The sequence below is a fragment of the Echinops telfairi genome, unplaced genomic scaffold (assembly GCF_000313985.2).
Source record: "Echinops telfairi isolate 266 unplaced genomic scaffold, ASM31398v2 ScPeMD7_7469;HRSCAF=8507_1, whole genome shotgun sequence".
In the NCBI taxonomy this organism is placed as follows: domain Eukaryota; kingdom Metazoa; phylum Chordata; class Mammalia; order Afrosoricida; family Tenrecidae; genus Echinops; species Echinops telfairi.
In genome coordinates this window covers 117,361,887-117,384,175 of record NW_022111373.1, presented here as the reverse complement: position 1 = coordinate 117,384,175, position 22,289 = coordinate 117,361,887, and the positions used below count along the sequence as shown (strand labels likewise).

Below are 22,289 nucleotides of genomic sequence, written 5' to 3'. Positions count from 1 at the left end.
GGGAGAGACCATTCCCTCTATCAGGAGAAGAATATCATGCTTGTCAAAGTGGAGGGGCATTGGAAAAGAGGAAGACCCTTGACCAGATAGATGACCCAGTGGCTGCAGCAATGGACTCAAACATAAGAACAAATGTGAGCATGGCCCAGGACCAAGCAGTGCTTCCTTCTGCTACACGTAAGGTCTGTGGGCGTTGGAGCCAACTGGATGGCACCTAACAACAACAATAACAAACTATGATGTGGTGCCCACCTTGCCCAAAGTCCTTTAGGATCAAAACTCACAATGTGTCCTGCTGCAGAGCCAAAAGCCGCTCGTGACCTCGTCGGGGTTACTTTAAACAACTCGTGGTAAAGCAGAAGGAGTCATGGGATTACAGTTAGGAAAACGAATGCCTATGCTGGGACCAGTTAAGGAGTTGCTTAATTGGTAACCACCGCCTGGGCCCTAAGTGTTGGTTTGCCGAAAATATTTAACCACTGGCTTTTGGGGGGGTAGGGGGGTGGAGAGGGGGAGGCTTTTTGCAGATTTCTGTAGTGTAAATACTTCCGTCATGGTTAATTTCAAGATACTTGCTCATTAAAGCGCTGCAAAATGACCAATGGATTCTCACAAGCTAGTGTGAGCTGGCCACACACGCCAGTCTCTGCTTTCACGTCTTCGTAATGGGAAGCACTTCACCTCGGCGAGACCACCACCAGCAAAGGGATGTAAAAACCCACGTGCATTAACAGATAGGAGGTGCTGCCCAGAGCCCCTGGTGGGTGTAAATGGTTCACTCGATCCACTGCTAACCAAAAGATTGGAGGTTCAAATCCATCCAGAGGGTCCTCAGAAGAAAGATCTGGCGATCTATTTCTGGGACCCCACAACCACAGGACACCAAGGGAGGAGGCGGGCTAGGTGATGGCCTATTGTGGGGATGGTAATGAAGGGGACGGAACGGCCTGGGTACGGAATGGTGACTATAAAACCGAGGATCTGCTCAGCAAACTTTCACCAGATTGTCCATAGAAGCCCTGTTAAAAGCCTTATAGTGCAATTCCACTCTGACACATATGTGTCACTAGGAGGCCCCATGAACTTGGCTGACTATGAATTTGTTTGCTTTAACTATCAAAGTCTTATATAATATCCTTATCTATCAATCATCTATTCATCTAGTTCCCTTCCTGCCTATGTTTGTATAAACGGAGGCTCCGTAAGTATGCATTGGAAATAAATTAGTATCATTGAGCTCTATGTTACTGCCACGAAAACACCAGCAACAGCCCCAAGAAACCCAGAGAGTCCTCTTCATGCCGGGAGGGGGAGAAGATGCCAACTCCTTATGCAACTATGAAATCTCTAAGGCAGGTGTTTTGTGTTTGGTTTGTGATGCGATTCTTAGGACACCTATCACAGACTCACCAGAAACACTTCTCAAATGCTCATTTCTGGGCCTCCCCCTTCCTGAAGCCCATAGAACCAGAATACCTGGAGGAAGGGCTCAGGAAAGTGTACTTCTAACAAGTCCCTAAGCTCTAATCACAAAAACTAAATTCACAAGGCCTCTTTTCATTTCCGTGGTAACAGTCCTCATCACTGTTCCTTCTGGAAGCTCTTACGTGAACTTCCTGGGCAAGAAGCCGCAACCCCGGTCACAAGCTGCCTCTGGCTAATTTTTAAGAAATGGACTGGAGACAGAGCCCATGTGATGGTGGCACCCGATGAAGTGACCCATTCATTGGAAAAGCTCCCTATCCAGAGACCTTGGCCCGCTGCTGGGAAGCGCCTCCCTGACTGAGGAGGGCCGTTCTGGGAGACTCCTTACCTGTGAAGAGGGCATGGTAGTGGAGGCCCCTCTCGATGTCCTGATGGGAGCAGACATCAAATAAGTAGGCTTTGATGGGCCCGTCAACGAAGTCAGCAGCAAAGTCAAAGAGGACCACACCCAGCATGGTGATGCTTATGGCCCCAATCCGCCTCTTCCTTTGGTCCGTGATCAAAGCTCAAAGAGAAGTAAATAGACATTGTCCCTCTAATGCCTGCTTTCGATGACCCCAGTTTTCATTTCCACCTGAACTTTCTGTCATCAAAATGACCTCCCTTTGCTTCCTTTTCCCCACCTTTTTTAAGTTGTCCAAACTGAAAATAGCTCCATTATTTTTTTCTGGTTTAAAAATGCATACATTCTAAAACTCAGCTCCAAAGATGGCGCACTCACTGCCATCGAGTTGAATTCAACTCATAGGGACCCTATAGAACATAAAACCAAGCAGAACTGCTTCTGCCCCTGCCCCTGTGTGTTGAGTGGCTGGTGATTTTGAACTGCTGACTTTGTGGTTGGCAACCCAAGGCATAAGCCACTGTACCAACAGCGCCTCAGAATAGGCAATGCTACAGAGACAGAAAGCAGATAGTGATTGCTTCAGTCTGCAGGGAGAGGGGTTGGGGAAGGGCTGCTAAGGAATTTGAGTGTCCTTTTGGGAAAGTTCTAAATCAATGGTGGGATGACTATACAGCTCTGTGACTGCAAAAGTTCATGGAATTCCGCTCTTTAAGTGGGTGAGTTAGTATGGAATGGTAAATCAATAATGTTGCTTAAAAATCATGCATGCCGATTATAATCAATCCACAGAACAGCTGGTGGTGAGAGAGCTTCAAATCCTAGCTCACAGTAATGGCCAAGCTTTTAAACATCCCTTGATGCATTTCCAAAAGGAGCTCAGGTACCCCTGAGTGGTAGGCACTGGCCTGCTAACCACAAGTTCAGCAGTTTGAGCCCACCAGCCACTCAGAGGGAGAAGGGTGAGACTCTCTGCTCCCTTGGGGATTTACAGTCTTGAATACACTGCTCCACAGCACTGGGTTTGAGTTTTTGGTTTATGTATTTACATACATATAGATATAGGTGTACAATTATGCACGAAACAGAGCTACTTTAAATTTAGCATGCTTAAACATTACCTGGAGGACTTGTTAGGGCAAAGAGCATTAGGCGCCTCCCCCGAGATTTTTATTCTGGAGGTCTGAGGTGGTACCTGAGAATCTGCATCTTTAACATGCCCCTTAAGGATGCTGCTGATGCTGATCCTGCTTACCCAGGGGCCACACTTTGAGTAGCTTGCTTAAGGGGGCCATTAAACACTAAATAGGCTCATCTATAGCCAAATGTATATCTTTCCATTCAATTAAATAGAGAGCGACTGTATAATTTTTAATGGCTAAAATTATTCAGTCTGTGGATATGTAACAATTCATTCACCCAACCGACTACTGAAAAAAGAGTGTTGCTTCCCCTGCTCTCCGTTGCTCGTCAAGAAGTTGGCAGCTCCCTCTTGGTATGGGGTTAACAGTGTTTCAGGACAAAACAAAGAGGTGGCAGTTTGAAGCCACCATCGGCTCCATCGGAGAAAGATGTGGCAGTCTGTCTCTGAAAAGATTCTCCACACGCACTGCCATTGAGTCAGTTCTGACTCACAGTGAGCCTATAGGATGAAGAAGAACTGCCCCTATGGGTTTTCAAGACTTTACGTCTTGACAGAAGTAGACAGCCTCATTTTTCTCCTGTGGAGTGACTGGTGGGTTTGAACCATTGGCCTAGTGGTTAGCAGCTCAAGGTGTAGCCCACGACACCACCAGCTTTGGAAACCCTCTGTCCTATAGGGTTGTTATGAGACAAAATTGGCTCAATAGGAATGGGTTGGGTAACTCACTTTAATTTAAAAAAATAAAAGTAGTTGAAAACAATAACTACAAAAATAAGTCCCTACCTTCCACTTCTCACTCCCTAGAGGCAACTATTTTTACATGCATTTGTGTGTGTGTGTGTATTCATGCAGAAGTAGCTGACATTCACGGGTTTGCACACTCTTCATAATACATACAAATGAAAACTGATTATGCTGTCTCATAATCAACCCTTCCCCTAGCCTGAGAGATAATAGTCTGTAACTGTGTGCTATTTTTAAGTTTAACAAAGCTTTTCTCAATGCCACTTTTAATGTATTACCACCAATTACTGATTAATGGCTAGAAAAAAGTGCTTACCATCAGGTTTGATTTTGTCCAGAATTTGCAATGCAAAAACGGCCCCCCATTATAAGGCTCCAGGGAAAGCTGTGCTCAGAATTAACTCTTACTAAGCCAAAACCAAACCAAACCCACCGCCAGGGTAGATTCTGGCTCCTGTAAACTTGGGGGCCCAGTAGAACTGCTTCTCCCTAGGGTTTCTGAGACGAAATCTGTATGGGAGCAGACAGCATCCTCGTTCTCCTGCAGTCTGGCTGCACTTGTGCATTTGACCTCTGCCTTCACGGTTCACGCAACCCGCAGCTCACCGGGACTTCCTCAACTCTGACTAGGTTGAGCCACCAAGTGTCTCTCCTAGGGCTCCAGGTCACACATACACATGTTTATTCCAAACATGCTTAAGCATGTCTGTGATTCGTGGATGGTTGCAACCAAATTCTCACAGTAATCCTTTGAGTTTGTCAATAAAAAATGATTTGGGGGGTGGTGGTGTTCCATGGGGGCGATAAAAAATTATTTTTTTGAGATCTGAGCTAATATCAGCATTTTCATAAAACTCAAGAGGACATCTTCCCAAATCACTGAAGCTTTGCGACAACTTACAGGAATGCTGCCTCCCCTAAAACAGCGGTTTTGGAGGGCAGGCCAGGGAGGCCTCAGGATGAATCCAAGGCCGAGAGGTCAGCTCAGAAGAGTATGGAGCCATTTTTTTAGATTCCCCAGGGCTAATCTTGAAAGAGTTCTGCAAGGACAAGGGACGGTCCTGGAGGGTGGGGGGATTATTGTTGTTGTTAGGTGTCAAGAGTCAGTTCCCACCCACGGTGACCTTATGCCCAACAGCAGGAAGCACTGCCCACTCCCACGTCTTCCTCCCACTAGTTTCTATGCTTGAGGCCAATGTTGTAGGCACGGTGTCAGTTGGAGGGGATTATTAGCCAGGGGCTTTAAGATCATGGAAAACTGCCAGGTGTGTCAAGAAATTTTTCCCATCATAGCAATGTACCTGCTCCATCTTTGAGGGTAGCAAGCGCTGTCCTAGGAGAGTTTTGTTGGGAAGCCTTCCCTCACTCACCTTACAGCCCTGACCTTGCCCTTTGCAGCTTCTCGTGGTGCCCCAGACTCAAAGAACATGGGCAAGGACCACAATTGGAGTCCCTGGAGGTTGTCAAACCTGTTCTTTGGATGGGGCATCAATCAACAAGCACAGAATTCTTCGGGGGAGGAGTTAGAGAAGTCATGGATGTATACAGAAAAAAAAAATAGCTACAGGTTTTATTATGTTTAAAAATACATCTTTCTATGCAGCAGTCGAGAGATCAAAAGATGTGTTGCATTAGGTAAACATGCCGCACAGGACCTCTTCTAAGTGCTGAAAACCAAAGACGGACTTTTGAGGCTAAGGTGTGCCTGACCCGAGCCATGGGCTTTTCACTAGCCTTGTCTGCAGGTGAAAGCTGGATATTGAATAAGGAGAACTGAAGAGGAACCGATGCACTTGAACTATGGTGCTGGAGGATGTTTCGAGTACTAAGGACTGCTCAAAGGACCAGCAGATCTAGAGGCAAGGATGGCGAGAATGCCTCCTTCGAACGTTGAATGTGTAGCCAGGAGAGAGCAGCCCCTGGAGGACACCGTGTTAGGTAAAGTGGAGGGACAGTGAAGGGGCGGAACGGGCTCAAGGGGCTAGGTGGACACAGTGGCTGCGTCCGTGGGCTCAGGCACGGAACCGTTGTGGGGGTGGAGCGGGACCAGGCAGGGTTTGATCTGTTGTGTTGAAGGGTCCCTATGGGTCAGAACCGACTGCCAACCACAATGCTTTTGTATCAATACTTCCTGACTCAGCCCATATTTGAACACAAAGATAATGTCTGATGCTTATTTATGGGGATATCGGGCAACTAATGTGCTTAATACAAATCCAAATGGATAAATTATTTTTGCATATTTCATAAGATTTAAAAATTGATCCTGTCTTAAAAGTCTTCCTAACCATAAAAAGCAAGGCATCCTGGTATTCAACCACAGCAGTTAGGCCACTCAAAGGTGGAGGCTCACGGTAAACTGAGAGAACACTTTCGAACCCATTTCTAAGCATCAGATAAAGAAATGCACTTCTCCTCATGGTGAGCTGCTGAATAGGACCTTGTCCCTGGCTGACCGACCTGTGTGTCCACTTACCTGATATGAAAGTGTCCCCGTTGAGGTACAAAGCCAGGCCCAGGAGCATCATGAGGGCCAGGGCCAGGATGTAAGGTCTGCGCCGGCCCCACCTGGCCCGGCAGTGGTCACTGACTGAGCCGACCACGGGCTGCAGCAGGAAGCCCAGGATGGGGCTGAGGAGCCACACCATGCTGTACAGACTCTTGGGAAGGCCCACGCTGAGCAGGACGGGGGTCACATAGGCCGCCTCCACTGCATAGCAGAACTCCCGGCCGAACATGGCCATGCTGTGCATGATCAGTCTGCCCCGGGGTCTTTTCGGCGGCTTCTTCAAGTCGGAGAGGCCGTCCTCAGCTAAGGATTTGTAGGTGTGCATGCCAGCCTGGCCACTGTTGCCACCCATGACCACCGGGCGTAGAATCATCCGGCAAGCCCACCAACTCCTGCGTGGTCCCCTGCCGGATCTGCACGCCAGGCCTGATTTGACATGGAACCTGACTGAGCAGCCCACAGAGCTGGTCGGCCGGGGGAGGGGCCAGATTCGCTGATGCCTCCAGATCACAAGGTCTGATGAGAAGGGAAGGGGCTGCGGGCCTGCGAGCATGACTGAGATTAGCAGCCGGGAGCCTCGGGCCTCTTGGGATTTCCTAAGGGGTTCACTTATAGTCCTTCTTTCTCTCTCTCTTTTTCTCTCTCTCTCACACACACACAGGCATGCATGCACACATGCACACTTACACACATACATACACACACACATAAACACGCACATACATATGCATACACATACATATATACACACACTCTTATTATCTCACACACTTTTGAAATAACAAGGCCCTACTATATTCTGATGTTAAGATATGAGTAGGCATCTTTCTATGCATTCCTCTGCATACAAGGAAGTTTCAAAGAGTTTGTAAAAAAATCGGATTGAGAGATAATAGAATTTTTCCAGAACGTTTTTGACCTCCCTGACCACAAGCTATCTAAACACAGAACTCAGGAGGCAATTGCTAAACTTAAAAAGAGGGGGTCCCAAGGCACCAGGCGTTCTATGGGAGAAAGATGGGGTTGCTTTTTACCACAGAGTTGTACGAGCAGCTTAGAAACTCCAGACAGGGTGACTCAGTCAGTCAACTCAATGCCATGGTCAGCAGTGTTTATTCGGTATCTTGAGAGTTGGACAGAGGGGTGGATATGAGAGTTATTGTGAACTATTTATTTAATAAATATTTAGCAAGTTTCCACTATGGGTGAGGCACTATTCTAGGTAATGAGAAATTAGCTATAAATTAAATCTACAAAGTCCCTGACCCTCTAAAGCAGTGGTTCTCAACTTTCCTAATGCTGTGACCCTTCAGTACAGTTCCTCATGTTGTGGTCACCCCTCGCCCCCAACCATAAAAGTATTTTCGTTGCTACTTCATCACTGTCACATTTTGCTACTCTTATGAATAAGGCAACCCCTACAAAAGGATTGTTTGACCCCCAAAGAGGTCTTTTGGTCACAACCCACAGGTTGAGAACCACTGCTCTAAAGCTTCTATTCAGTGTGGACTGGCAGGTGGGGGAAGAGGCTAAGGAGAATCAAATGTCAGCAGTGTTTCATCCCAAACCATCAAGCCAGGTGACGCTCTGTGGCGGACTTGAACTGCTCCTATGGTTCCATCTGCAGAGTGCAAATCTTAGCAGCAGTAGAGAGCCTCATTCTGCCAGCAGGGCTCCTACTGCGCTCCCAGCCCAGGGTGCCTGCAGAGGACGGTGCTGTGAAGAAAAGGATTCCCAGGGAGGGGATGGGGAGAGGGGTGGTGACTGCAATTTCAGAGAGGGGACAGGAAAGGACTCTCCATGAAGTGACATTTAAGCAGGGGTCTGAGGACAAGATGTGGAAGGAGACAGCTTAAGTAAGGAGTCCAGGATTTGAACAGGTGACAGTATGACGCACTGGGCATAAGGGATGCGTTTAGAGTCTGAGAAACCCACAGGAGCTGTGCTGCTCTGTCCTATAGGGTCCAGAGGCATGGCGATGGATTTCTTGGCAGCAGGTTTGGGATCCAGAGAAGGGGAGGCCTCAGAAGCATTGTCTCACATCTCATGGAGACAGGCTGACCGGTTTCCTTTCAATTGGAAGCGGTCGAGCTTTTCTATCTAAAGAACATCTCTGTAAACACAAATATTCAGGTGCAACAAAATGCTATTTTTAAAACTTGCTTGAAAGCATTTCATAAACGGAGGCAATCAAACTTTCAAAACTATGCAAGCTTTATTAATGAGGTACATTATATTAATTAATTTAAAACATATAGTACATCTTTAATATCCAGGAGACTTCCAAAAGTTTCTGGGAAAATTCCATCTTTTTTTTTTACTATTATTAAATAATCATTATATTAGGGGATCGTACAACTCATCACAATCCGTTTTTCTGCATGCTTCTTGGAGCCCCGTTAGGCATTCCATCAGGAAATTATGAAAACCGCAAACCATTTCTAACTCCAAAGCTTCGCTATCATTCCTTGGTAATCACGTCTTTGAGATGGCTCCACTCGAGGTCAATGCTGGGACCTGGCTCTTCCACGTTCCACATACATCATCTTGTATGCGCTGTTGGAGGCTGTGAACGCATCATTCGCAGTCACCGGCTGTGGGCTTCCCTGGTCAGAGATGAGCTCTCTGTTTGTGACTTCCAATGACCTGGGAGGAGCTCAGCTGACCAATTTCTTCCTGGCTGAACCCAAATTCTTTAAGCACCTCCTCAGTGTGCTCCCCTACAAAAGGGTCCTTTTGCAAGGAAGGTATAGCGGGGGTTCTGGAGAGCAGGGGCGCCGGGCGTGGGCTCACGCCCTGCTCCGTGTCGGTGATGAAGGAGCCCCGCTCTCTGCTGTGGTCATGGTGGGCAGCCTCGTCGAGCATCAGAACCGGAGTCACACAAGCATCGGTGTCATCAAAGACCCGACACCACTCGGCCCTTGTCTTCTTTGCAAAGGCAGCGGCAAATTTCTTCTTCATTTCTGGCCAGTGCCCCATGCTCATCTGGGGGGGAAGTTCGGCAGGATTTAGCCCAAGCCCTGGGGTGGGGGGTAGGGGGGTGAGACAACAAAACAATTTCTTATCCTTAGTATGGTTTGGGTAGACTGATTACCATCAACGAAAATGAAGTTTTGAGCTCATCATACTGCCAGATATAAACTGTTCTATAAACCCCCAAGCCCCAGTCCCACCCTCTGCCTTCGAAGTTACTTCTGGCTAAGATGGCCCAGTTAAGATGTAGTAGAACTGCTCCCCCAAGGAGCAGCCGGTGGGTTTGAACTTGAGGACAGCAATCCAAGGCTCATCTCACTGTGCTGCTAGGGTTCTCACAGGAGTCAAGGGAAGAAATCAGGGTCAAAATAGAACCCAAAGCTCAAGAGGACAGAGGTAGCTGGGGTGCGGGACTCCAAAGCCGACCCTCCACTACCAAAGTTTGTGGTGTACATTTCATGCACAGTTGTCTACTTTGCAGAAATCAATGTCTTCCAGATGCGGGCTTTGAGAAAGACATGTCACTACAGTGTTAGCATCTGTCAGTCCCGTTAAAGCAGCCTCGCATGTTCTATGATGCGCTCAAGCTCTACAAAAGATAAGACGGAGACCATGTGACTCACAACCATCTCACTTTTCAAGGACAGAGATGCTTACCCTCGAGACAGCTTTTCACAGAAAACACTTATTTCTACTGCTTTGAGCAAGAATACGTGTGTGCCAAAAACTTTGGCAGGAAATGGAATTGGAAGACAGTGTCTCCATGAGCTTTTGGAAGTCCCTTCAGAGATGGTAGCAAGTACAACCTGAGCATCTTTACTTAAGACAACAGCAACTACGACTCAGGCCCTAACTTGCTAATCAAATCAGTTCGCCAAACAGCATCTCCCTCTCCACTTGCTGTAGTGAGATAACAATAATTTAGTAGCTCACATAACATTATAATATAAGGGTGTGCCCAATAAACTGATGCCTGGAATAGATTTTTTTTTTCCTTTTCTTTTTTAACATCACCTTCTCTACTACAACAAAATTATTTTCAGGAGCAATGATGAGTGAAACCAATAATAATCATGGCCAGAAAAGACAGGCAGATGGGAAATTTCTTCCTCCACGGAACTTTGTGTAGTCTGGCCAGTAAAAATGATTTTTTAAATACATATATAATCCATTGCCAGGATCGGCTTCATTAAGTACCAGCACGGCCACCCACAGTGAGCAGGTGGCTGTGGAACTTCCAAATTAGGAATCCTCTAGGAAGAAGAAGAGAAACTTTACTCTTGAAAGAGAAGACACTGAAAACCTCATGACCATCAGCAGAACATGGTCAGAGTGCCGACAGAGGAGACATTCACAATACAACTGAGAAAGAGCTGCGCCTCAAGGTAGACTCAACCTTGACGTGTCTTCCCTGACCTTCATTTGCTGATGGGGCATGACTGATCCTGAGAAGAAACAGCTGCAAGCACCCATTCAGAATCCGAACGTGGAATGTATGAAGCATGACTCCAGGGGAGCTGCAGATTGGCAAACGTGGAATCCTGGGCACTCGTGAGCTTGAATGAACTAACCTTGGCCATTTTGAATTAGCGCACCACGTCGTTTATTATGTTGGGAAGGACAAATTCAAGAGGAATGTTGCTGCATTCATGATCAAAAAGAACATTTCAAGCCGGATCCCGAAGAGGATGTGGAATGAAAGATATAACTGATGGTATTAGATAGATCTTGGCTGAAAGCAGAGAAGAACAGAAAGACGTTTACTTGTGTTTTAAAGGCATTTGATCGTGTGAACATGTTGCAGAAGGGGATTCCAGAATACTTCATTGTGCTCGTGCAGAACCGGAACAAGATCCATGAGGCAGTCACGGGAACAGAACATGGGAACCCTGCACTGGTTAACATCAGGAAAGGTGTGCGTCAGGCTTGTATCAGATCATACTTATTCAGTCTGCATGCAGAGCAAATCGTCGGAGAGGCGGGAGCACGCAAAGCACAACACAGCCTTGGGGCTGGAAGAAGGCTCATTAGAAACCTACAATACACAGGTGATATAACCTTGCTTGCTAAAGCGCAAGAGGGCTTGAAGCACGTGCAGATCACAGACCGCAGCCTTCAACATGGATTGCAACTCAATGCAAAGAAAACCAAAATCCTCACACCTGGACCAACAGAAACCATCATGATAAATGGAGAAAAGACTGACGCTGCCCAGGGGTTCGTTTCACTTGGAGCCACAGTGAAGCGGCAGTCCAGAGAGCAAAGGACTCTGTGCATGTGGCGCGTCTGCTGCACCAGACCCCTTTAACGTGGGAAAAAGCAAAGATGTCACTTTGAAGACTGAGGTGCACCTGACCCATGCCTCAGGTGCGTGTGAAGACCAGACGATGAATATGGAGGACGGGAGAAGAATCAATGCGCTTAAATGCCAGTGCGGCAAACACTGTGCTGACAGTAGCACAGGCTGCCAGTAGAACAATCGAATCTGTCTCGGACGAGGTCAAGCCAGAATGCTCCTTAGGAGCAAAGACGGTGAGACGCTATCCTACATTTGTGGGCTATGTCGTCAGTGTCCGGGAAATGCCTCTGCTTGGTAGACTAGAAGGGCAGCGAAAAAGAGGAAGACCCTCAACAAGATGGACTGACACAGTGGCTGCAACCATGGGTTCAAACACAAGAACAACTGTGAGGGGGTGCAGGACCAAGCAGGGTTTTGTTTGGTCGTAAACAGAGTGAGTCACTGGAAGTCAGACTCCAAGGCACCTGACACCAACCGAGAACCTGTTTCACCTGAGGTCCTTTCCCAGCACAGCACCTAACTAACGGTAGGAGAATTACCTAACCATACTGAGTAGGAGAATTACCTAACCATACTGAGTGATCAGTAAGAAAAACACTGACTGGTCCCCAAAAGGGATCTTTTTAAAACCTGAACCTGGTGGCATAGCAGTTACACGCTGGGCTGCTCACTGCAAGGCCAACGGTTTGAAACCACCAGTTGCTCCAAAGAGGAGACTTTCTACTCCCATAAGGAGTTGCGGTCTTGAAGCCCACGGGGGACGGTTCTACTCAGTCCTGTAGGGTCACTGTGAGTCAGCATTGACTGAATGGCAGGGAGTCTACGAGAACTTCTACTGAGTTATCGACTAGTACAATTTCTGTCAATTTAAAAGATGGAGGGAATGATGGCTATAGTTAAAATACTTATAAACTATATCTATAAGAAAAAGAAATCGGGGGAGCGGGCAGGGAGGGGAAAAAAGAGGACCTAATGTCGGGGGTTTAAATGGAGAGAAAATGTTTTGAGAAACGATGTGTACAAATGTGCTTTACACAATTGATGTGTGTATGGATTGGGATAACAGTTGTATGAGCCCCTAATAAAATGTTAAAAAAAAAAAAAAAGAAAGAAAAAGAAATCATGAATTTCAGGCAGCCTCATCACAGAGGCTGCAGAACATCAATCAGTCAATGGAGGATGTGGGGAACAACATGCGAGGGCTACTCACCTTCGATCAGCAGCTTATAGAACTGGGGTTCTAACGCTCCAACAGCCACGAACTCCCCATCAGCGGTCCGGTACGTTGTGTAGAAAGGCGCTCCACCATCTAACAGGTTCTGGCCTCGAGGCTGTTCCCACAGTCCAAATTTGAGGGTTTTCCATAGAAAAGAACTTAGATACGCTGTCCCTTCCACCTTTGAAGAAACAGAAAATAAATTCAGACAATTTGGCAATAAAACCAGGATAGGTGTCTGGTCACTTAAAAAAAACAAAAAGAAACTTGTGGAAAAATGCTAATATTGGAATCTAGACAGATTATGTCTAATGACACAACTTCTTTGATATTGCCAGAAAGTGTGTTACACTAGAGTGGGGCTAGAATATTAACCGGCTGCACACTTCAACTGAGAGCATAATATGAAAGTTAGATGAAACTACTTAGGTTTTCACTTTCGATGAGGATCTCTTGGGGAAATGAGGTTCCCCAACACTTGAACAGGTCCTCAGGAGTGACTTCAAGATTGTGGAAAGTATAAAAGACAGACAGACAGTGGGGTACAGGAGCTCCTCTCCCCATGTCAGGACCAAGAGAATGTATTTTCCAAAGGGTATATGTAATTGGGATTACAGATCTTTCATAAGGCATGCATGTCATATAGCTAACACATTACATAGTTAACAGGTAATATCATAAGCAGGTATCATAATAAAAAAGCAATGAGGTGAGTCAGTGTCTTAACCTAGTGCTAGTTGACCTTGATTCCACTATGCCCCTCCCTCCCCCCCCAGCCCTCCCCAGGGGTAGTAATTAAGATAGACTAGCAAAAGAAACACCATCTTTTTCAGCTGTTGAATGACCTGCCTCCTTCCCTATCCCATCTCAGAAAGTCCCGTTAGTGACTGATTTTAGAATGGACTCTCATGTACCCAGGTTCAGGACACTACAATTAGTTTAGACTATTCTTCAATAGATCATTTGTTTTAATATTGTTCCTTTTGATGTGCAATCTGAACAGTGTAGTTAATCTTGTCATGGTAACCAGGATGTTACAGTCAATGTTGGTACTGTTTCTTTGATGGTAAGGAATGTACCTTGTAACGCATGCTTCCTCTTCTTGAAGTTACCAGAATACTATCATCAATGCTGTACCCTGTAATGCTCCCTAACCCTAAAGAACAACATTAATTTGGCTTTCTGCTTCTGTCCACACTTGCTTAAGTCTTAGACGAAGGATAAATGAGTTTTTCACCTTTAAAAAAGAACTGACTGGCTGGACCAGAGGAGGTACACTGGTACAGATAGGAACTGAAAATACAGGGAATCCAGGACGGATAGCCCTATAGGACCAGTGGTGTGAGTGGCAAAACAGGAAGGGTAAAGGGAGAATGGGTAGGAAAGAGGGAACCGATTACATGGAACTGTGTGTGACCTCCTCCCTGGGGGACAGACAACCGAAAAGTGGATGAAGGGAGACGTCGGACAGGGCAAGATATGACAAAATACCCATTTATAAACTATCAAGGGCTCATGCGGGAGGGGGGAGCGGGGAGGGAGGGGAAAAATGAGGACCTAATGTCGGGGGTTTAAATGGAGAGAAAATGTTTTGAGAAACGATGTACAAATGCGCTTTACACAATTGATGTGTGTATGGATTGGGATAACAGTTGTGTGAGCCCCTAATAAAATGTTAAAAAAGAAAAAAAAAAAAGAAGAAGAAGAAGAACTGAAATGTGGACTCGAGACTGCAATCAAAGAATCACTTTTCGATTCTAGCAGCCTGGTTATAACCGAATAAAGACACTTCTAAATTATCAGGATGTTATAGTAGCTGTCATTTATTCGAACCTACAACATAATCTGATCAGTATCAACAGAGATGTCAAAACAAAGTTTTTGGAAATGGAGGAAAGACATAAGAGGCAAAAGTAATTTATAGAAGCATAGCTATCAGCATGCATATATGTAAATATACTAATTTTTAATGAAAGGGAGAGAGACCAATGTACACATATTTATATGTTCAGTATTAAGATAGCAAACAGACTTTGGGCCTCTACTAAAGGCCTCCTTTAACACAAGAACATTTTGTTCTAATAACCTGGTACTCTGATAATCGCCTTCCTAACATGATCACTGAAGAAAAAATGGGTGCATGAGCAAATGTGGTGAAGAGATCGGGTGGTGCCCAGCTTTCAAAAGATGTAGCATCTGGGGTCTTAAAGACTTGAGGTTAAACAAGCAGCCATCTATCAGGGAAGCAAATAAACCCACATGGAAGAAGCACACCAGCCTGTGTGATCATGAGGTGTTGACAGGACCAAGTATCAGGTATCAAAAATCCCAAACAACTACACTGATGCAAACGAGGGGGTTCGGAGAAGAGACCCAAAGCCCATCTGTAGAAATTGGCTATCCCCTCACCTCCCTACAGAAGTCTTATAAGGAAGGGATGATTCAACCACGGTGCAATACAGCACCGACAAATCACACATCACTCCTCTAGTTCCTGAATGCTTCCTCCCCTCACTACCAAGACCCAGTTCTACCTCACAAATTTGGTTAGACCGGAGAACACACATTGGTACAGCTAAGAGCTCTGGACACATGGAATTCACACAGATAAACCCCTCAGGAACAGTAGTGAGAGTAGTGAAATCACGAGGGGAGGGGGACACTAGGGGAGGAGGAAGGGAGAGAAACGGGAACCCATCACTAGGTTGGATATATAGCCACCCCCCACCAAGGGGATAACTAACAGACATGTGTGGGAGACAAGTAAGATATGACATAATAATAACAATATATAATTGATCAAGGATTTATAAGGGTAAGGGGGGAGGGAGGGAGGGGGAAAAAGAGGAGCTTATACTAAGGGCTCAAGTAGAAATGTTTTAGAAATGATGATGGCAACATATGTGCAAATATGCTTGATACGATTGATGTATGGAATGTTACAAGAGCCGTAAGAGCCCCCAATAAAATTATTCAAAACAAAAACAGAGTTTGTTCCTTTAAGACTGACCCTTAGTGGAGGGCTACTGCAGGGTGGGGCACATAGTCACCTGGAGACTGTTCATTTGAAAATCTTTCTACCTCAGAACAATGGAGATCTTTCTCACAATCGGGCTAGATTTCCTTACCCATGGTTGCACGTGTGGAAATAAGGTCAAATACTTTCTACCAGGGCCGCAGTTCACCACAAAGATCAGTCAGACAAGAGTCCTGGTTGAGCGATGGCACACAGGCTGGAGGGTAGCACTTCACTTCCCCGCCTTCCTGCCCCCTGGGGAAACCTTCCGCAATGGCCTTGAAGCAGGTCATGTGGTGCCATTGGTGGTGAGACTTCTGAATACAGCCAACCCAGCTTTTATCAGTACCCTCCTGACACACCCCTGGAGCTACAGACAAACACCCTCCACAAAGCCTATTTTGTTTAAAAGCACTCATGGGCATTCAAGGGTAGTTGCTGAAAGTAGGAACTTCGGTCAGAGGGCACAGGTCAGCGCTCTGCCTCCAGAGGACTTGATCTTCACCACGGCTGAGGGTTAACCCCTCCATGTCTGAACACCTACAAACCGTGACCTGGGAGCGAGTCGGCGAGGACCACAGGAGGGAAGGCACAGACGGAGCCTCTGGCCTTCCACTGGGCACAAACGCAGTGCTGCTGCTGCCCGCTGGGCTGAAGCCACGTTGGAGCGAGGCTGGGGAGTAAATTGAGCCCAGTGTGGGAGGACAGTCCAGCCCTGGATGCAGAGCACCGTTTGACCTGTGGCCCAGGCAGTACGGCATGGCATAGGGAGCACGGGGCTCAGAGCTACAGGTAGGACATTGCCGTTTTGAGACAGATAGCCTTGCCATTATGCCCATTTTATAGAGCTGGATGGAAGGCACCAGCCACCCCGTGTCCCGCCACCCCTCCTCCCCTGCCATCCAGGATCCTGGCCATGGTGCCATTCCGCCACGTCCTCCTCCTCTTCCTCCTCCTCCCCTCCAACTGCCCTCGTCAAGGTGTGGCTCACACCATGAAACAGGCCCTCCACTCCACAAACAGGAAGCCCTCCTGATTCCACCCTCCTCCCTCCCTGCCACTCCACCACCAAACCCCAGCCCTTCATCTCACGTGCTTCTGACACCCAACCCACCTTCCCGTGAGCAGTGTCGGTGCCTCCCTCTCAGCCAGACGGAGGCCTAGGGAGCAGCTTCCGGAAAACGGGCCACTGAACAGGCCGTCGGACACAGCCCGACTACCGCACCTGTGCTCCTCCAGAAAGACGCCGGGACCCGAATGTGGCCTGCTGGCTAAGGAGGGAGGGTGCAGGCCGTTTTAAAGAAAAGAAGCCCTTTAGTCAACTGCGTTCAAACTCCAGGTCTCCTCTTGCATGCTCAGAAGAGGGAGGCCGCAGCCATGACTGGGAGTACCAGGACGGTGGGCAGGTTCCCCTCCCCAACAGCCCCCCCAAGGGACACTTACCATGTTGGCATCAATGACCTGACCCTTGCCCGAGCGCGTGCGCTCAAACAGGGCCATCAAGATGCCCAGCGTGCACATGAGGCTGCCACCAGCAAAGTCGGCCAGGAGGTTCAGGGGGGCACTCGGGCTCTCACCACTGACGCCAAGTTTCGACAGAACGCCTGCACCAGCGAAAAGCAAACACGAAAACATTGGGATGCGCTGACAGCGAGCGTCGCACCTTCTGACACCCCTCTTAGAGCAACAGCCTGTCTCTCCAGCTGCTGACCTGCCTGCAAACCCACACTTCATCTTCCAAACCTGAGCCTGGTCCTGAGCCTGGTCCGGGCGTGGACTTCTCCACACTCTGTGTTTTCTCCTCCCTCCTGCTTGGGTCCCACTGACATGCTCACCGTTTATTTCTAAGATTTTACTCCCTGAGTTGTGAAGGGAAAAGTATTGTCATCCGTTTACTGTAGGACTTAAAACAGTAGCATGCACCCCATACCCCACCCTTACAATAAAACTAGTTCGCTGTGTTGTTCAGTGAATTTTTACAGAACAAATTGGTTTTTCTCCACAAATTATTCTGTGACTCGGGTCGCAATTTTTACCACGGGTCAGCATGCTCACTGTGTTCTGTTTCCGCTGACCTCACTTCCCTTTCCCACCTTCTCAGCTTCGCATTGGGTTAAATGGTGATTCTTTAAGGAAACGTATCATTCACGGTCACGCTAGTTCTTTTAGAAGCCAATCTATTTGGCTGACGGATGTTTCCTTCAGAAACAGCTTCCATTCCAAGTTCAAAGGGTATCTTAGAGCCAAAGTCTCGACGATTCCTCTAGTCCCTTTCAATCCGGTAATTCTGATCTGTTTCAGAATTCTGAGTTTTGTTCTACATTTTCCTCCTGTTCTATTTATGGCCTTCTACTTACCATGTCCCTGGTAAGAATGGTCTGCAGTGGTCACCAGCCACTTTCTACGTCTGGTCTCCATCTACATGAGCCTGTGGTTCATGCGGGCCGTGCCCGGACTGTGGAGGGGAAGCACCTGGACCAAGACTGTACGCTGTTCTGCCTCACATACTGTAGAGACCCAGAGTTTAGTGGTGACTCTCTGGGCTGCTTGGAGACATTGTGTCCTTATGATGTTTTCCCAAATTCTGAGATGCAATGATAAACTGAGAACACACTACATTTGTTGACAAGATTAGCCCCAAAGAATGGTTTGTGCTTATCGCAACTTTATCATGATGTTATTGGTTTACTATGTGCTAGGCACCCTTGCCTCATACGGATGATACATCTCTAAAGTCGCCCCGGGCCCTGCCCCATTTAAGACAAGAAAGGTTCTCTTTATGAAAAGAAGAGGAAGAAGAGGAGGAGGCTGATTGGAGCCCAGAAGATGGATTTTAGCCATGTTTCAGATCTGGATGTAAACTCATCCCGTGTTAGAATAATCAATGATTCCAGATCAAAGGGCAGCACTCACTCAGGAACCAAGGACAATGGGCTTGGAACAGAAACAGGAAACACAGAGAAAGAGGGATGAGTGTCTGGGCGCAGAGGAGACTGCAATCCGTACGTTGGGGCAAAAATATGTACGAGTTGCTGAACGTAAAATGGATGGTCTGCTCTGTAAACCTTCACCGCATTCACAATAAAAAGTTAAAAACAAACCCACTCAGCTTTTCCAGTGTTCATAGAAAAAAGAAATGATGACTCACTGGCAGTGGTCCTCCAAGAAGGGGTGGGAGGAAGGGCATAAGGTCAGAATCACTGATATCAACATCTCTACACTGCAGGGCCGCCAGCACCTACTACTGCCGTGAATGGCTTACTCTCGAATCTGTGCTTGCCTGAGAATTTGACCCCGCAAACAGAGGGAGTGAATGTGCCTCATGTGCCCTCACTGCCACAGAGTCCGTTCTGACTCATAGCAACCCTCTAGGGGGGTGCAAAAACGCCCACTTGGGTTTCCGAGACTGTAACTTTTTATGGGAGAAGATAGCCTCATCTTCCTCCAGAGTTTGAGGATTTCAAACTGCCAACCTTGTAGTTGGCAGCCCAATGCAAAACCACCACGCCACCTAGAGCACCCCCTCACATGGGTTAAGGCAGGCGATAAAGGGTTGAGAGTGATTGTTCTGAGAAGTCAAGCCAAACCATTTTTTAAACAACTACTTTCCTTATTGATTTTGAAAAATACTCAAATCACCGGTATTAAGGAATCGTTTTGATAAATATAATTTCAGCTCTTGACAGGGAACAAAGAAGCATAAAAACTGGCCCCAACATACCTGACAGAGCTAAATAGTTGATATCGTGTCCTGCTGCTCCTGAGAACTTTCCAGACTGGCCAAAGCCACTCAAGCGGGCATAGATGAGCTTTGGGTTCTGCCGCTGTAGAACCTCTGGGCCAAGCTGGAGTTTTTCCATGACACCTACCGATAAAATTAACGTATTGTAAGAGCATGAGCTGAGGACAAGTATAATTCCTCCTCTGCGGCAAACGTGAAGCAATGTTCTAAGAAGACCAGTGCTGACACTGGATTTAGTCGGTTGCTATGGGCTCAGCCAAGTGAGAAGGCCAGGTTTCCTCCGGCCACATCCAAGGCTACACAAACCCCAGAGCAGGCACCTTGTCCCTTCTGCCAGCCCCCTAACCATTTCCCCAAAGCTCTCTTTGTCTACTTATAAACGGTTTCTTCCCCTGCAACAGCTATCTTGGGTCTCTACTAAAGGTCAACAATAGACTTACAGGAACTACTACTTCTTGGGAGGTAGAAACGATTAAACCTAAGGCTACTACCAAAGAGGCGGATGGCTCAAATCCACCCGGAGGCCTCTCAGAAGGTCTGACCTTCTACTTCTGAAAGGTCAGAGAAGCAAAACTCACTACCATCAAGTCCATACTGTGAACCCTCTAGGGCAGGGTTCTGCCTCTGTGGGTTTCAAGACTATAAGTCTTTAGGGTTAAGAAAGCCTCATCTTTCGCCCTCAGAGTGGCTGGTGGTTTTGAACTGCTGACTTTGTGGTTAGCAGCCCAGCACACCAGACAATGAATATACTCTATGGAGCACAATGCTACTCTGGCACACACAAGACTGGCAGGGATCAAATCAACTCCAAGGTACTGTCATTGTGCCTACCTTCCACCTGGTTTTATATTATGTATCTATATAGTTCTGTTCCTTAGATATGCAGAAGCTCCTCTGGCAAGAGTCATGCCATCTGCTTGCACAGGCTGGCAAAGCTCCTAGCTCAGGACAATGAAGAACTCAGTAAGCATCTGCAGAGAGGTAGAGACACCCGAGCCCTCCTAGTGATCCCGTGTTGGTTGTTGTAAGGTGCTGTTGAGTTGGTTCTCACGCATAGTGACCCTGTGGACCACAGAGCGAAACACTGCTGGTCCTGCGCCACCCTCACAACTGTTCTTATGCCGGAGCCCATCAGTGCAGCCACCATGTCCATCTGTTAGGTAGTCAGTCTAGCGTAAGGCTGGGGCGTCCACTAACGCATGCCCACAGGGTCAAGCGACAGAAACAAAGGAGTGGCACACTGCACATGCTCAGAGGTTCAGGTTTCCCTCCAGGTACGCGTGGGTGGGTGCTGCACCTGGATTGGCCCACCTAATTCAATTCAGGCAGTGGGGTCGACCAGGGGTCGTCCACCACGCCTCCCGTGGAATAATTGAAAAGGCAGGAGCCCAGAGTCGACCGCGTGACTCTGCAAGCAGTTTCCAGGCAGGCTGCACATTTGGGAGGAGCCCTGAGGGTGCCTGTGTAAACTTGAAACTTCTAACGCTCATAAAACTCACTTGGATCACAAACCAGGGTTCGGCGTGAATTCTTTCTCACGGGGAGCCAAGGACCGAAGTATATCTATCCCCAGAGAGACCTAACAAATCCATCTTACTGAGGGGCTTCCTCTTTTTCACTGCCTCTAGCCTTTACCAACCACGAAGTGCTTCTCCAGGAACTGGCTCTCCCAACAACACGTCCGAAGTATATGAGACCAAGTCTCACCATCCTTGGTTCTAAGGAGCACTCTGCTGTACTTCTTACAAGTCAGAATCGTTGGCTCTTTTGGAGGTTCATGATACTTTTAATATTCTTCCCCAGCACCATAATTCAAGCATATCAATTCTTCCTTTCGTCTTCCTCATCCAATATCCAACTTTCACATGCATATGAGGTGATTGAAAATACAAAGGTTTGGGTCAGGCACACCTGAGTCCTCAAAGGAACATCCTTGTTTTTCAGCACTTCAAGGTGGTTTTAGGCAGCACATTTGTCCAATGCAATGATTCTTTGGATCTCTTGACTGCTACTTGCATGAGCACTGATCATGGATCCAAGCAAGAGGAAATCCTTGACAACTTCAGTCTTTTCTGTTTATCGTGTTACCTATTGGTCCAGTTGTGTGGGTACAGCATTTTGCTTTTCTTTACCTTGATTTGCAATCCATACCAAAGGGCTGCAATCCATGATCTTCACCAGCAAGTGCTTCAAGTCCTCCTCCCTTTCAGCAAGTCACAGGTAATCAGTGCATAAAACCATGGCACCTGACACCAGGAGTCTCCTGCATTAAGAGTGTTGGTTGTGATGGCTGTCAGGTGCTGTCGAGTTGAAAAGCAAGCCCTTGTATCAAAGGAGCATGTCCCCACAAGGTCCCCACAGAAGCAGATCCCCACCCCCACACCATTCCCCACAGAATGGCTGGGTGAGTTCAAACTACCAATCTTGCGGTTGGCAGTAAGCTGATTCAAGATTGCATAATAAACTTTCCCTTCCCACGGCTATCAGTCACAGAAGCAAATAAACACCAGCCACAATACCCTCACCTGGCTCTACCAGGTCACCCACCTGGAGCAATTTATATAGCCATGCTGCAAATGAGGGCTAATTTAATTAGAATGTTACTTACTAGGATAATCCTCAAACATGGCTGTGAGGCTTCAATAGATAGAAATGCCTCCAACCAAGAGCTAGGAGGCAAAGGGCATTTATAGAGGTATAAATAACGGCATGTACATATATATGTAAATACATTTATATATGAGGATGTGGCAATAGATCTATGTGCACATGTGTATAGGTTTAGTATTAAGGTAGCAGATGGACATTGGGCCTCCAC

The 22,289-nt window shown here is 47.1% G+C and overlaps 2 protein-coding genes across 2 annotated transcripts in view; both read right to left on the bottom strand.

The window, feature by feature from the left end:
- The window catches only part of SLC45A2 (solute carrier family 45 member 2), a 55,146-nt gene extending 48,569 nt beyond the window's left edge, over window positions 1–6,577 (bottom strand). Inside the window, exons 1-2 of the mRNA XM_004698085.1 lie at window positions 6,193–6,577; window positions 1,814–1,990 (exon numbers count right to left, since the gene is read on the bottom strand). Coding sequence (XP_004698142.1) covers window positions 1,814–1,990; window positions 6,193–6,577 — 562 coding nt within the window. The remainder of the gene's footprint in view (window positions 1–1,813; window positions 1,991–6,192) is intronic.
- A 1,841-nt stretch (window positions 6,578–8,418) lies between these two features.
- Window positions 8,419–22,289, bottom strand: part of AMACR (alpha-methylacyl-CoA racemase) — a 16,721-nt gene continuing 2,850 nt past the window's right edge. Inside the window, exons 2-5 of the mRNA XM_004698367.2 lie at window positions 19,451–19,594; window positions 17,173–17,333; window positions 12,708–12,894; window positions 8,419–9,245 (exon numbers count right to left, since the gene is read on the bottom strand). Of these exons, the coding sequence (XP_004698424.1) occupies window positions 8,836–9,245; window positions 12,708–12,894; window positions 17,173–17,333; window positions 19,451–19,594 (902 nt within the window). The 3' untranslated portion in view covers window positions 8,419–8,835. The remainder of the gene's footprint in view (window positions 9,246–12,707; window positions 12,895–17,172; window positions 17,334–19,450; window positions 19,595–22,289) is intronic.